Source organism: Notechis scutatus, chromosome 1 (genome assembly GCF_049901735.1).
Source record: "Notechis scutatus isolate UNSWTSFEM ecotype Mainland chromosome 1, rNotScu1.2, whole genome shotgun sequence".
Lineage (NCBI taxonomy): Eukaryota > Metazoa > Chordata > Lepidosauria > Squamata > Elapidae > Notechis > Notechis scutatus.
The window spans coordinates 138,866,839-138,881,382 of NC_142009.1; the positions used below are offsets into that span (position 1 = coordinate 138,866,839).

At 38.7% G+C, this 14,544-nt stretch overlaps 1 protein-coding gene across 2 annotated transcripts in view; it reads right to left on the reverse strand.

Annotated features, from left to right (window-relative positions):
* Positions 1-12,928, reverse strand: part of WDR35 (WD repeat domain 35) — a 33,301-nt gene extending 20,373 nt beyond the window's left edge. For both annotated transcript variants that reach the window (XM_087947090.1, XM_087947082.1), the window contains exons 1-8: positions 12,776-12,928; positions 7,866-7,983; positions 6,514-6,585; positions 5,823-5,915; positions 5,052-5,180; positions 3,667-3,797; positions 1,900-2,065; positions 388-533 (exon numbers count right to left, since the gene is read on the reverse strand). In XM_087947090.1, coding sequence (XP_087803216.1) covers positions 388-533; positions 1,900-2,065; positions 3,667-3,797; positions 5,052-5,180; positions 5,823-5,915; positions 6,514-6,585; positions 7,866-7,983; positions 12,776-12,799 — 879 coding nt within the window. In that variant the 5' untranslated portion in view covers positions 12,800-12,928. The remainder of the gene's footprint in view (positions 1-387; positions 534-1,899; positions 2,066-3,666; positions 3,798-5,051; positions 5,181-5,822; positions 5,916-6,513; positions 6,586-7,865; positions 7,984-12,775) is intronic.
* Positions 12,929-14,544: the final 1,616 nt, after the last annotated feature.

Here is a 14,544-nt window from a genome sequence, read left to right on the forward strand (position 1 = left end):
ACCTATAAGTATATGTATGTTATATAAACTGGCACAAAGATTCAGAATAGCCTCCAGCTCCACCTTACAATACTGCTTGTTTTTCTGCCAAACTTGTTGAACATCAGTTATCACTTGCATATTAAAAGGATTTTTCCCCATCCATATTTATGTGTATACAGGTTACAAAAGGCAGTCTGCAAAACTTTTGGACTGGTTATTCCCCAGCCCCCATTATGTTACAGAGGAAAACTAGTAGTGTGGCAAGTTCAGTTTCAGGAATGTTTCTCTGCCTTTACTGTTCCCATCACTTCTCAGTTTGAACATTTTGATTTTTCACTATCAATATTTGGTTCTTTTATTTTACACTATAGAAATCGGAAAATCCATTAAATCCATAATTTTTACCTCACCAAATGGAGAATAGAACTGCACAACATTTATATCTTTATCTTGCACAGGTATCTTCTGGACGCCTGCAAGAGCCAGCACGTTGCCACAGTGGTTCCACTGGATGCTCACAACACTCAGAGCCGCATCAATTAAGACAGGATCTGGTTGTTGTTTTAAATAAACAATTACTGATATAAAGTGCATATACAAATATCCTGCTTCCCCAAAAATACAATCTACCCTGAAAGTAAGTCCTAGCTTGATTTTTACACGTGAGCCCAATATAAGTCCTACCCCACAAATAAGTCCTAATTAAGATCCCACCCACTCCAGAGTGCACGGGTAAAAATTAAGCTAGGGTGGGGATGCGGGGTGGAGCTGCCCTACTACTTACCTTTGGACAGTTGTAGCCAGGCCTCGCACACCCCAACACCCGCCTTGCCGGCCCATTTATTCCGCAGCCAGCAAGGCTGGCAAGGCTTTCCTGAAGGCCTCTGTAGCTGATAACAAAGCTCCAGATCGATCTGGAGATCTGTTATCAGCTTCAGGAAAGCCTTGCTGGCCGCAGAAGAAGTTCCTGAAGTCCTCTGACAGCGAAAAGGAGGCTGGGGGCAATGCGCCCAAGTGAGATTAGTCAGTGGATGACATCCCCAGAAAATAAGACCTGGTGCCTTTTTGGATGGCAAAAAATTGGTAAGACATGGTCTTATTTTTGGAGAAACACGATATATTAATGGAAAGATAATTCTTACTACAATATTTACCCCCGAATGGAATATGGAAATGTAATGGAATATTCTTTATAACCAAGTGTGATTGGACATACAAGGAATTTGTCTCCAGGGCACAATCTTTCAGTGCATATACAAACAGCAAAATGATAAGTCATAGATCATAAATTATAAGACATAATCATAAAATATAAGACACAAGCAAGGGATAAATCATAAAATACCAATAGGAAAAGATAGTAGAAAAAATGAGAAAATGAGAAAGATGAGAAAATGAGGATAGCAATAGCAGTAGCATTTAGACTTATATACTGCTTCACAGTGCTTTACAACCCTAAATGGTTTTACAACCCCCCAACAATCTGAGTCCTCATTTCACTGACCTCGGAAGGAAGGCTGACTTAACCTTGTGCCGGTGAGAATCGAATTGCCAAACTGCTAGCAGACAGCAGACAGCAGAATTAGTCTGCAATACTGCATTCTAATCACTGTGCTACCATGGCTTTTTAATAGCAATACAGGATAATAGCAATGCAGCCTTACTACATGGGTACATTTCTTTAGGCATAAGACAGTGCTCTAGGAGTTAGGTGTTTAGCAGAATGATGGCATGGGGGAAAATTATTTTTGTGCCAAGTTGTTTTGGAATGCAATGGCTTATAGCAGCGTCCCGAGGGGAGAAGTTAAAAACAGTTTATGTCAAGAATGAGAAGGGTCTTTAGATATTTTCTCAGCCCTCTTTAGGCAACTGAATTTATGGTACTTCTTCAGAACTGTTACCACAAGATATGCTTACTTTGATCATTCTCATGTCTCATTATTTGGCATCTTCCATTGTCAAAACAAATGGCAAGGCAAGGACAATCGGGTTCTACATAGCCTTCTGTTCCTGGGTACCAATGGATTCCTGCAATGCTGAATGCTCCAGTTACGTTCACCAAACAGTTCATTTTCATTTTCATCTATAATAATAATTCAATATAAACACATAAATATATATATACATATATGTTCTGTCTCACTTTTCTTCTTTCCCAAAAGATGAAAGAATACAAACTCACACAAACACAGGCAGGCAAGCTCGCTCGGACTTCACAGAGTTAATTCTTTGGAACTGATAATATCCTTGGCATTCCAACACGCTCTGCCTGCCAAGTCCGAACTGATAACAAATAAAAATCTACTCACAGAATATTACAAGGCAGTCCACAAAAATCATTCACGAAGAAAATCTGAAGTAAGATTAAACTTTGTCCCGTACAAAGTTCCAGCCGAAAACACACCCACTTTTATCCCCTGTGGGGTGTGGCTCAATGACTCAGCTCACTCTCTGACCCTCCCACGCCTCCTACGTTGCTGCTCACGTTTCCCCTACGACGCTGCTTAGGATCAAGCCAACACTCTTCCTCTTTACTCCCTGTCAGGGGCTGCTCTGATATGCCTTCCTCCTGATTAATCTTAGGCTGTTCCTCTCGGTTGTCTGATGAAACCTGAGGCATTATCAGGGAGGAAGGCATTGCCAGAGAGGAAGGTCCTGGGGAGGAAGGCCGCACAGCCCTCCATGTGCTCGCCAGAGGTAGCCTGACTGTCATTAGGTACCGAGATGAGATCCTCAGACCCCTTGTGTGACCATATGCTGGTACGGTTGGCCCTGGGTTCCTCCTAATGCACGACAATGCTAGACCTCATCTGCCTGGAGTGTGTCAGCAGTTCCTGCAAGACGAAGGCATTGATGCTATGGACTGGCCCGCCTGCCCCAGACCTGAATCCAATTGAGCACATCTGGCACATCATGCCTCACTCCATCCACCAACGCCACGTTGCACTACACACTGTCCAGGAGTTGGGAGATGCTTTAGTCCAGGTGTGGGAGGAGATCCATCAGGAGACCATCCGCCACCTCATCAGGAGCATGCCCAGGTGTTGTAGGGAGGTCATATAGACACATGGAGACCACACCCACTACTGAGCCTCATTTTGACTTGTTTTAAGGACATTACATCAAAGTTGGATCAGCCTGTCGTGTTTTTTTCCACTTTAATTTTGAGTGTAACTCCAAATCCAGAGCTCCATGGGTTGCTAAATTTGATTTCCATTGATAATTTTTGTGTGATTTTGTTGTCAGCACATTCAACTATGTAATGAACAAAGTATTTAATAAGAATATTTCATTCATTCAGATCTAGGATGTCTTATTTTTGTGTTCATTTTTTTGAGCAGTGTATATATACATATACACACACACACATACATACACACAAAAATATGTATTATAAGAAATAGCTACAGTTCACAAATCAAGTTGATATCCCTTAAATCAACTTCACAAATAGGCTAATTATCAGCCCTGTATTGTGCTATATTAAATAGTATAATATACTACTTTAAATCCCTGTGATGTTTGAAAAACTCTTTTTAAACTCTGCAATTGCAGAATTAAAAACCATGATTTTATATTCTTCCACTGTAGGTTGGGCTGGAATGCTTAGAAAAACCTTTCTGACAACTGGATACCAATGTTTCCAAAAGGTGACTACTTAGTAAAATATATCTCTAAACTTACCATAAAAGTCCCATTTTTGTCATAAATGTGTATTTCCCCATTGGCCATTCCAAAGAGCAGAGTTCTACCATCTGGAGACCATGCAACATGGTGAAGCTGTACTTTTAAATCCTTTCCCCAGATACGATTCCCTTTTAAAGGAAAATAAGTTCAATGCATCTCACAACTAGAACAAAATGTTCAAAACTGAAAATATTAAAAATGGAAATTTACAAAGAATTTTATCTCTTAAACAGGAATGAAAGCTTTATTTTTCTTTTCTCAATGCCTCACTCTAAGCTCTACCATTTCAAAATTACTGATATACATTCTTGAATATATAAACTTGGATCCAAATATGTGATTCTTGCTGTTGATAAAACTATTTTTCAGCTTTCTTTTTTGTGCTGTGTTGTTGCATACCAGAAGATCATCTCGCTCAGTATTGTGTAAAAAATAACAACATAAGGGATCATGGAACACAGGAAGGTTCCATTCTTAGAACACAACTCTGTTCCTTTCAGTGACTAAACTGGAGATTAATTGAATTAGGACACTAACTGCTTTAAGAATGTGTGTCAACAACTGAAATGGAATTGTAATAAAATCATATTATTTTGGCTTTATTTTTCACCCGATATGGTACATCCTCATAATTATACATTAACATAAATATATGCCTGTCTATATTTTAATAAAGCTAATTGGGTTATTTAGAAATGATATTCATGTATTGGGAAAGCAAAACTTACATGTGATTTAATTTCAGATGTTTCCTTTAATATGGAAACAAATGATAAAATAAAATATATGGAAAAATCCACTTCTATGGTCCCAGATGTGCCCAGTGAGTCTAGGATTGTTGGTGTGATGGCATATTCACTGGAAGCAATGCTCTCAAAATGGTAGCATTCTTGGAATGGAAATGTTTGAAGGGGTATGTGGGAATACATGGTTTAACCTCTTCTGCTGGACGTATGAACGTATTCTGGACGTATGAACATTCATGTCCCCTACACTTTGGGGGACTCCCTTCCTCAGCTTTGTATATTAAACAGAAAGACCTGATAGAGAAAGACTGCAGAGTTGTTGAAATAAGTTTTCAAATCCTACATAACCTGAAAATTACAGCTATTGGGAAGATCTTAAATGCATTCAGCTGAATGTCTATGGTGATTCTCGGTCATCCAGGTCATGGTTGTCCCAAAGGTGCTTTTTGAAGAGGTAAAAGGACTTGCTGGTTTTTTTTTTTAAAAAGACATTTCACTTCTCATCTATGAAGTTTCTTCAGCTCTGGAGCTAACAGGGCAATTATGCAAGGGAATGATTTCTGAAGGGAACTACACTATACGAGTTATTAAACTTTTTAAAAACTGTATATTCTATTAGCATAAGTAGTACTTTACCATCTACAGAACCAACAATTACAGCACCATCTTCATATATGATGCAAATTTTCTGCCCATCAGCATTCCATCTCATGCTTCTAACCACTGATTTATTTCTATTGTTGATCATCTCTTCATACCAAGCACCTAAAACCAAAGAGGAAAATAAATCATCCATATCTACCACACTTTATTTTTCATCTGAACTGTTCTTATTGAAAGTAATCCAAAAGGAATTATTTGCAAACTCAGTAATTTCTATTGAGCTGGACATTGATTCATGGTTATTGTGTCACTGCCATGAAGTTGCTCTGGAGAATATTCCAACAATGAGAACTGGAGGTGGCAAGGAAGCAGGTCTTAAAAACTGCTCTTCTATTCCTCTTCCCTAGCAAAAGGAAGTTTTGATGTATATGTAATAATGTATTTTTGTTTATGTTTTTCAGGTTTTCTTAAAAAGCTCATGCAGCTCTAGATTTCATCTGGGTGTCTGTGGTTTTTCATACTTTGCTCCTAATATACAGAGGCTGGGAAACTGAAGAAGCTTCCCTAATATTCTAGTATCAACAAACCATGGGGCCAGAGCAATATATTTAGTTGGTAAGAAGGTCAACATGATATTAATATAAAGAATAAATTGCCATATTAATTTGGGGGGAACAAATAATTCTTTTTAGAATCTTTTAGTCTACAACTAAAGAGCCAAAGCTATTCTGTAGAAATCTCTGAGCCAACTACGAATTGAAATTCCAGAAATATGTAATAGCTGTTCTCTAGCAAGTCACCTACCTTTATACAGCATCCACACTATAATAAGTCCGTGCTCATCACTACTAGTTAGCTTTTGATACTGTTCATTCCAAGTCACTACTTGCACAGCACCTATAAAATTGTATAGCGAAACTGTTGACAACTGTTGTTGTTACACTAGTAACAAAAAGTTTATTTGGGGAAAAAGGTAATGTGCTTTCTATTAAAAATAAACATTATACATAAAGACCCATTCAGACCCACTTTGCAACTTAGGGATTCTCCTGGACTCGCGACTCCTGCTTGATGAACAGGTGGCAGTTGTGGCTAGGGGAGCCTTTGCAAAGGTTTGGTTTGTGCACCAGTCTTAGCCTTTCCTGGATCAAAACTCCCTATGCTTGGTCATTCAAGACCTAGTTCATCTTGTCTGGCTTACTGTAACATGCTTTACATCGGGCTACCCTTCAAATGTATTCAAAGTTTCAATTAATACAAAGTGTGGCAGCACCAGCAGTCTTTGAAGCTCCTAGAATGCCATGTTACACCATTGGTTTGTGAGCTGCACTGGCTGCCAGTTTTATTTCTAAGCATGTCAGTTCAAAATTATATCCCAAGAAATTCACTGCAATTTATCTAGCAGAAATTGAAAGTTCATCACTGAAACTGTATCATTTTCTGAACAAATTCGTGAAAAAGCAATTTGATTTTACTGAACAGTAGTAACTCTTACCTGTATGGCCCTCAAGTGTCTGATTCATTGAGAGATTGCTAGGTGCAGCAAGTCCTTTTAATTTGGCTTCATCTAAAAACAAAAATCGTAAGACATAAATCCTAAATAAACTAGCATTTATCATTTTTACTAGCTTACTTTTTCCCTAAATGGTGCCCCCTTTCAATTAATCATAATATTTAACTTTTGTATGTCCTGCAGAAACTGATGAGCAGCAAGCAGGAACTCCAACGGAACTGAAATTCCTCTTTTGTTCATTAAAAAGAAATTGAAATCCCAAATCCAAATTCTCTTTGTATTTTTTTTTTAAACAGTATTTTGATCAAAGGATAAAAACAATGGTCACAACAATGAGATCTATATAACATATTCCTTGTTATCAATTATATTAAGATCTTATTAAGCTTTAATGAAAAATCCTCAACAACTCTATAACCTAGAAAAGATATATCCTTTATTCATACCTTTGATATTGAGTATGTCATATTCAGGCCTCTCATAATCGTGCCAATTTTGCATACAGGTAGACCTCAGTAACAACGCAATAGGGACTGGAATTTCTGCTATGAAGTAATGTGTCATAGTTTTGGTCTTCCCATGACCAAAATCAGTGGGGAAGCCAACAGGAAGTTGCAAGTCCCACGTGATTTGCAAAGAGGCAAGTAAGTGGCTCCTGCTAGGTGGAAGATGGTCTGTGAGGGTGAGCAGGTGATTGGCTAGGAATAGTAGGTTTGGGGATGCCTGTTGCTGGGTAAAAGAAGCTGTGTGAGGGTACAATTAGCCTCAGAGCTATGGTAGCCCCCCCAATGCATGGCCAGAATGGGGAGCCCAGCAGAAGGAGGCAGGTGAATATGATCATCTGTTGGGGGAGGTGGCAGGAGTGGCGGGTATGTGTGATCATAAATTCGGTTTGGCTCAATCTTTTTATCATGTGACTGTAGGGGCGCTACGATGGTCATAATGACCTGTCACAATTCCATTTTTCCCCCACCACATTCATAATGTTAAATAGTCACAGAACAGACCTGAAGTGGGGACTACCTGTACTCTATATGAATAGAAAAATGCAAGTTACCTAACTCTGTTATGTAAATATACATGGAATTTTAATAAAATCTGTCTCAACAAAATGTGTCTCAAATACATTTCGTACTGTTCAGGTTAGTTATAGTAATGTTCCAAAATACTGGAAGATTAGACTATAACAGAGATTGTGGGATTGTCCTAGAACAAATAATGTGAGTAATGCATGGAGAGAACAAGATGAACAAGTTACAACACAGCAAAAAAGAAAAAAAGTCACTGTATACTCTACTTGCCAACAAAGTTATATTGATGCAAATGTCATTTACCTGTTTTTGTTTCTAACTTTAAAACTTTCAGTAGACCATCTTCACCTCCACAGGCTATATAACCTTGGTCTTTGCTCCAACAAATAGATCTAAGTCTAACATTACCAGGAATTGTAATCTGAAATAAATACATTTGTTTACAAAATGAAAGCAATAATAACACTAAAACTAGACTCTAATTGTGAATAATTCCAGCAACTAATTTAACTCAAATCAAGGCTGGCATATACAATATTTTATGTACAAAATGTTTGTGTGTGTGTGTGTGTGTGTGTGTGTGTGTGTGTGTGTATAAAACATTTTGTACATTTATATATTTTGTATATTACACACACACACACACACACACACAGAGAGAGAGAGAGAGAGAGAGAACAAGCCTGCAACAATTATTAACAATTTCCAGAGGTGCTACCCTTTTAAATTATGCGACTCTTTCATTCTAAAAGTAGAAATATTTGACACAGTAGATAATTTTACTTCAACATTAAAAAGGTTTCTTGACTGACACGGAAGTAAGGTATGGCAATTCTGAAAATGTCTGAAAAATCAAATAAATATTTTAACATTTCTCAGTTTTAATTTCTAATACAGAAAAATATTGATAGATTTAACCCACATAAACCAAAACATTTTCTGTATGAAATCATTTTTAGGAATGAGACCAAATTGTTTGAGAACTGTTGCTACATGGAATAACTTCCATATATAATAGTAAAATAACCATTAATAACATTCCGTATTATTATGCCATATAATATTGTATAATAATATTATATCAATCAACCAATCAGAATAAAGCTGGAAGAGACCTTGGAGGTTTTCTAATGCAACCCCCTGCTCAAGCAGGAGACCCTGTACTATTTCAGATAGGTAGCTTCCAATTTCTTCTTAAACACCTCCAGTGATGAAGCACCTGCAACTTCTGAAGGCAAGTTGTTTCTCCCTATTAGGAAGTTTCTCCTTAGTCCAGGTTGCTTCTCTCCTTGATTAGTTTCCATCCATTGTTTCTTGTTCTGCCTTCTGGTGCTTTGGAAAATAATTAGATCCCCTCTTCTTTGTGGCAGCCCCTCAAATACTGGAATACTGCTATCATGTCACCCCTAGTCCTTCTTTTCTCTAGACTACCCATATCCAATTCCTGCAACAGTTCTTCATATATATTTGTCTCCAAGTCTTTAATAATCTTCGTTGCTCTTCTTTGAAGTCTCAACATACCGGTATTTTTTTAATGTGACCAAAATTGGATGCAGTATTCCAGGTGTAGTCTTACTAAGGATTTATAAAGCAGTACTAATTCTTCATCTGATTTTGATTCTATGCCAACTATTTATATAACCAAGGATTGTATTAGCTTTTCTGGCGGTTGCTGCACACTGCTGGCTCATATTTAAGTGATCCTAGGACTCCAAGGTCCCTCTCGTAGTTACTGTTTTTGAGCCAGGTTTCACCTAATCTGTACTTGTACCTTTGGTTTTTCCTGCCGAAGTGTAAAACCTTGCTTTTCTCCACGTTAAATTTCATTTTTGTAGGATAGGGCCCATTGTTCAAATCTGTCAAGATCTTTTGGGATCAGAGCTTGTCTTCTAGGGTGTTGGGTATTCTTGTCAGCTTAGGGTCATCTGAAAATTTGATGAATTCCCCTTCTATTCCCTCATCTAACTAATCTCCTGCTTGAGCAGGGGATTGGACTAGAAGACCTCCAAGATTCCTTCCAACTTTGTTATTCTATTTAACTGGAGTGTCAACATCATCAGTTCAATGTCATTCCAAATTGATTTGGATCACTGTAAGTAGAAATCACTGAATAGAATTTTAGGCTTTGTTTTAATAAAGGTGTTAGCATTTTAGAAGGCATTCATGACTGCTTTCAAGTTTTTCTATAAGTTAAAGCCATTTCCTTTGTGGAAAGGATAAGGTTATATTCTGAAGTCCCTGTATATGTATATGGATGTATGTGTATATGTGCATATGTATGTGTATATGTGTGTATATATAGAAGGTGTTACAGAAAAAAAAACCAATGGGAAAGGAGGAGATGCAACATAGTTTAAGAGGGTCTTTTCACGAATCTAACAAGACAAAGACTTTATGCTATTTGTTGTTTGATTTGTTGCTTTCTGATGCATCACACATATCAAATTTGTTTCTGTACCTTATATAAAGACTTGACCCCTATTTAATACATGCTTTCTGCTTTGCCTGAAGTACTTGTGGTTCATATTGTTGGGTGTATATGTGTGAAAAAGCCACTTCAAAAGTACTGGGAATGCTTAAATACAGGAACTACGTTCTTTCCAGTTCTATGCCAACTCAGGTGCCCGAGTTTTATGGGCAGGACTATTTCCTCTGCTCCCATGGGATTTGCTAAGTCTCTTCGAATTCTAGTTATAACTGATCTTATAATGCTCATAAACAGTAGTACAATGAATTCAAAATACTATAAATTGTCATGCCATAAATTGACATCAACAAAGACAAACAAAAAATATTTGAATGAAAAATTGTAGAATTGTTTCCCATGCAAGAATCATGAAATTGAAATACTAGAAAATATTATACACTGCTCAAAAAAATAAAGGGAACACAACAATAAGACATCCTAGATCTGAATGAATGAAATATTCTTATTAAATACTTTGTTCATTACATAGTTGAATGTGCTGACAACAAAATCACACAAAAATTATCAATGGAAATCAAATTTAACAACCCATGGAGGTCTGGATTTGGAGTTACACTCAAAATTAAAGTGGAAAAAAACACTACAGGCTGATCCAACTTTGATGTAATGTCCTTAAAACAAGTCAAAATGAGGCTCAGTAGTGTGTGTGGTCTCCACGTGCCTGTATGACTTCCCTACAACACCTGGGCATGCTCCTGATGAGGTGGCGGATGGTCTCCTGAGGGATCTCCTCCCACACCTGGACTAAAGCATCCCCAAGTCCTGGACAGTCTGTGGTGCAATGTGGCGTTGGTGGATGGAGCGAGGCATGATGTGCCAGATGTGCTCAATTGGATTCAGGTCTGGGAACGGGCGGGCCAGTCCATAGCATCAATGCCTTCGTCTTGCAGGAACTGCTGACACACTCCAGCCACATGAGGTCTAGCATTGTTGTGTACTAGGAGGAATCCAGGGCCAACCGTACCAGCATATGGTCTCACAAGGGGTCTGAGGATCTCATCTCGGTACCTAATGACAGTCAGGCTACCTCTGGCGAGCACATGGAGGGCTGTGCGGCCCCTAAAGAAATGCCACCCCATACCATTACTGACCCACTGCCACACTGGTCATGCTAGAGGATGTTGCAGGCAGCAGAACGTTCTCCACTGCGTCTCCAGACCCTGTCACGTCTGTCACATGTGCTCAGTGTGAACCTGCTTTCATCTGTGAAGAGCAGGGCGCCAGTGGCGAATTTGCCAATCTTGGTATTCTCTGGCAAATGCCAAACATCCTGCACGGTGGTTGGGCTGTAAGCACAACCCCACCTGTGGACGTCGGGCCCTCATACCACCCTCATGGAGTCTGTTTCTGACCATTTGAGCAGCCACATGCACATCTGGGACATCATGTCTCGCTCCATCCACCAATGCCACGTTGCAGTACACACTGTCCAGGAGTTGGGGGATGCTTTAGTCCAGGTGTGGGAGGAGATCCCTCAGGAGACCATCCGCCACCTCATCAGGAGCATGCCCAGGCGTTGTAGGGAGGTCATACAGGCACATGGAGACCACACACTACTGAGCCTCATTTTGACTTCTTTTAAGGGCATTACATCAAAGTTGGATCAGCCTGTAGTGTTTTTTTCACTTTAATTTTGAGTGTAACTCCAAATCCAGAGCTCCATGGGTTGCTAAATTTGATTTTCATTGATAATTTTGTGTGATTTTGCTGTCAGCACATTCAACTATGTAATGAACAAAGTATTTAATAGGAATATTCATTTATTCAGATCTAGGATGTCTTATTTTTGTATTCCCTTTATTTTTTTGAGCAGTGTATATTCTCTCCATAGGCATACACATGTGTCAACGTAGGTTACGTTACACATCGTTGTGAAAATAAAATAGGGGTAGAGAAGCCACAGTGAACTCTTTGGGAAAAACATAGGAGATGTAAAAATAATACATTCACATCTATAAGTACTATGAAGGTTTCATTTATTGCCAAGGATATGGATCCAAATACCCAGCTACAAAAATATGACTATATATAGTTTAGAAGTATGAATATTTCTATAGGTGGGCCTCCTCTTATGACCAAAATGGACCCTCAAATTCCTGTTGTTAAGTGAGACATTTAGGTGAGTTTTGCCCCATTTTACATCCTTTCTTGCCACCGCTGTTAAATGAATCGCTGCAATTGATAAGTTAATAACCTGGTTGTTAAATTAATCTGGTTTCCCCATTGACTTTGCATGTCAGGAGGTCACAAAAGGTGATCACTGAAACTTGGGACACAGCAATAGTCATAAATCTTGATGAATTTTGATCACATGATTACGGGGACACTGCAATGGTCGTAACTGAAAAACGATCCTAAGTCACTTGTTTTCAGTGCTGTTGCAACTTTGAATGGTCAGCAAATGAACTGCTGTAAATCGAGGACCACCCTTATACAGCATCAGACTGGAAGCACAAACTCTTGCAACTCCCTTCCCCTCACTGCCTTTTAATCTGCACTGGGATTAATGCATAACTCTTAATACATTTCAGGCCATTTAGAGATTAAATAAGAGCAACAAACCAAGTCAAAACTGGAAATAAATCGTAAGAAAAGTTATTTAAGGGAGAAATTCGTCCCATTGGCTTTTCGGATTTAGACGGCTAACTTTTCCTGCAAAAAGAGGCGGGGATGGGAGGGGGGCGCCGAAAGGACGAAGAAACCCCAGAAAAAGCACACATCTCACCTTCTTGCTCAAGTAGACAAACATCCTGCCCGCTTTTATCTCTCCTTGTCGCTGCGCCACCTGGTCCTCCGCGCCAGCGGGATAGGCGCTTCAACGGGCCGGAGGTGCTGTCTCCATGACAACAACGGCCGCCGGAGTGCGGCCGCCGTGGCAACCGACCCTAAACCGGAAGCACAATATATGTCTGGAAAGGCGAATCGCAGCGCTTCCGAGTTAAGGGAAATGGAAGCTCTCGCCCCGTTGGACGTTTAGCGGCCTTTTCAGCCGCTATTCTAATGGATTGTTCTCTACTGGGAGAAGGGAAAGAGCGAGGTTTTCGGTGTCTTTTATCCTTTCCTTGGAAGCTAAACGCTTCTGAACTATCACGAAAAGAGAAGCGCCGAAATAAAAAGATCCGGATCCTTGGAAAAGTCTTTGTTTCCTGCGATTTGGGCAGGATGAATAAATATTACCATTTATAATGTTAATATAATAGCCCAAATCCCTGAGAATCCGGTTGCAGTTTTCCCAGTCTAATTGTGTTTTTGGACTTCTTCTTCTTCTTCTTCTTCTTCTTCTTCTTCATTATTATTTATTATTATTATTTATTATTATTATTTATTATTATTATTTATTATTATTATTTATTATTATTTATTATTATTATTATTTATTATTATTATTATTATTTTCAAGGTCTGAGCATCTTTTAAAAACGGCTGAGGAAGAAATTTGATAGTGCATACATCTTTGTCCCTAACGCTCCAAATTTGGAGGAACAGAGCCTTGATTAGGAAAAGTGTTATGTTGTTGGTTTGAGCCAACAACAAGAAAAGTGTGTGTTGTGTGTTGGGGGGCTAATATTAATTAGCCCATATTCATTGCCTGCCATCATTGCCCCAAGTCTGTTCTGAGCTCTCCCACCCCCACCCCCGCCTTTGTTTTTCCTTAGCCCCAGTTGATCTTGAAAAGGTTATCCCTGGTTTGGAGATCCAGAGGGAACTCCAGGGTTGCATTGACTATTGAAAAAGCAGAATCAACCAATATTGATCATGTTTCCAGGAATTGGGGAAAAAGAATCGACAAGTAATCACTGGAATGTGTTTTTCCTCTGCACAGTTTCAGCAGAATCTCAGAAGTCATGCTTTGCTTTCTTGATTTCACTTGGTTGGTATTGGACCTTGCTCTGTTGATCACCATCTCCACAGTGATGGAACTGCTGGTCTTTTTAGGAATATTTTAAAAATGGGGTATTTCCAGCAGCTTTCTCATTTGAAAGATTTGCCATGCTATAACACCCCACCCCCCCATGCATCTTACTAATGAATTCAAAGACATTTGGCCATTTTCAGTGTTGATTATTAGGGAAACCTAATAATGTCAAGGACTAAGGAAGTTAGCAAGAAAAGGCTTTTTAAGAGAAAGACAGATTGAATCTGGTTGTTGCTCAGTTTGCATGTTAAAGAGTTTTAATTTTTTTGAGTGGGGATGCAATTTTGCATCCAAACATCCCTGGTTCTATTCAGCTATAAAAGCCAAAATGTACTTAAAGATTTTTAAAAATCTGGAATTCTGAATCTTTTTGTTTCCCCACTCACTTTTATTTTTTCCAGCTTAATGGAATAACACACACACACACACACACACACACACACACACACACACACACACTTTTATAAAGAATGTTTTCAATTGAAGCCCATTTGAACCCTTCACATCTCAAAATTGAATTGAATCTTGGCTAATTCTCATATGTTTAGTTTTGTTTAAGATCTAGATGATAAACAATT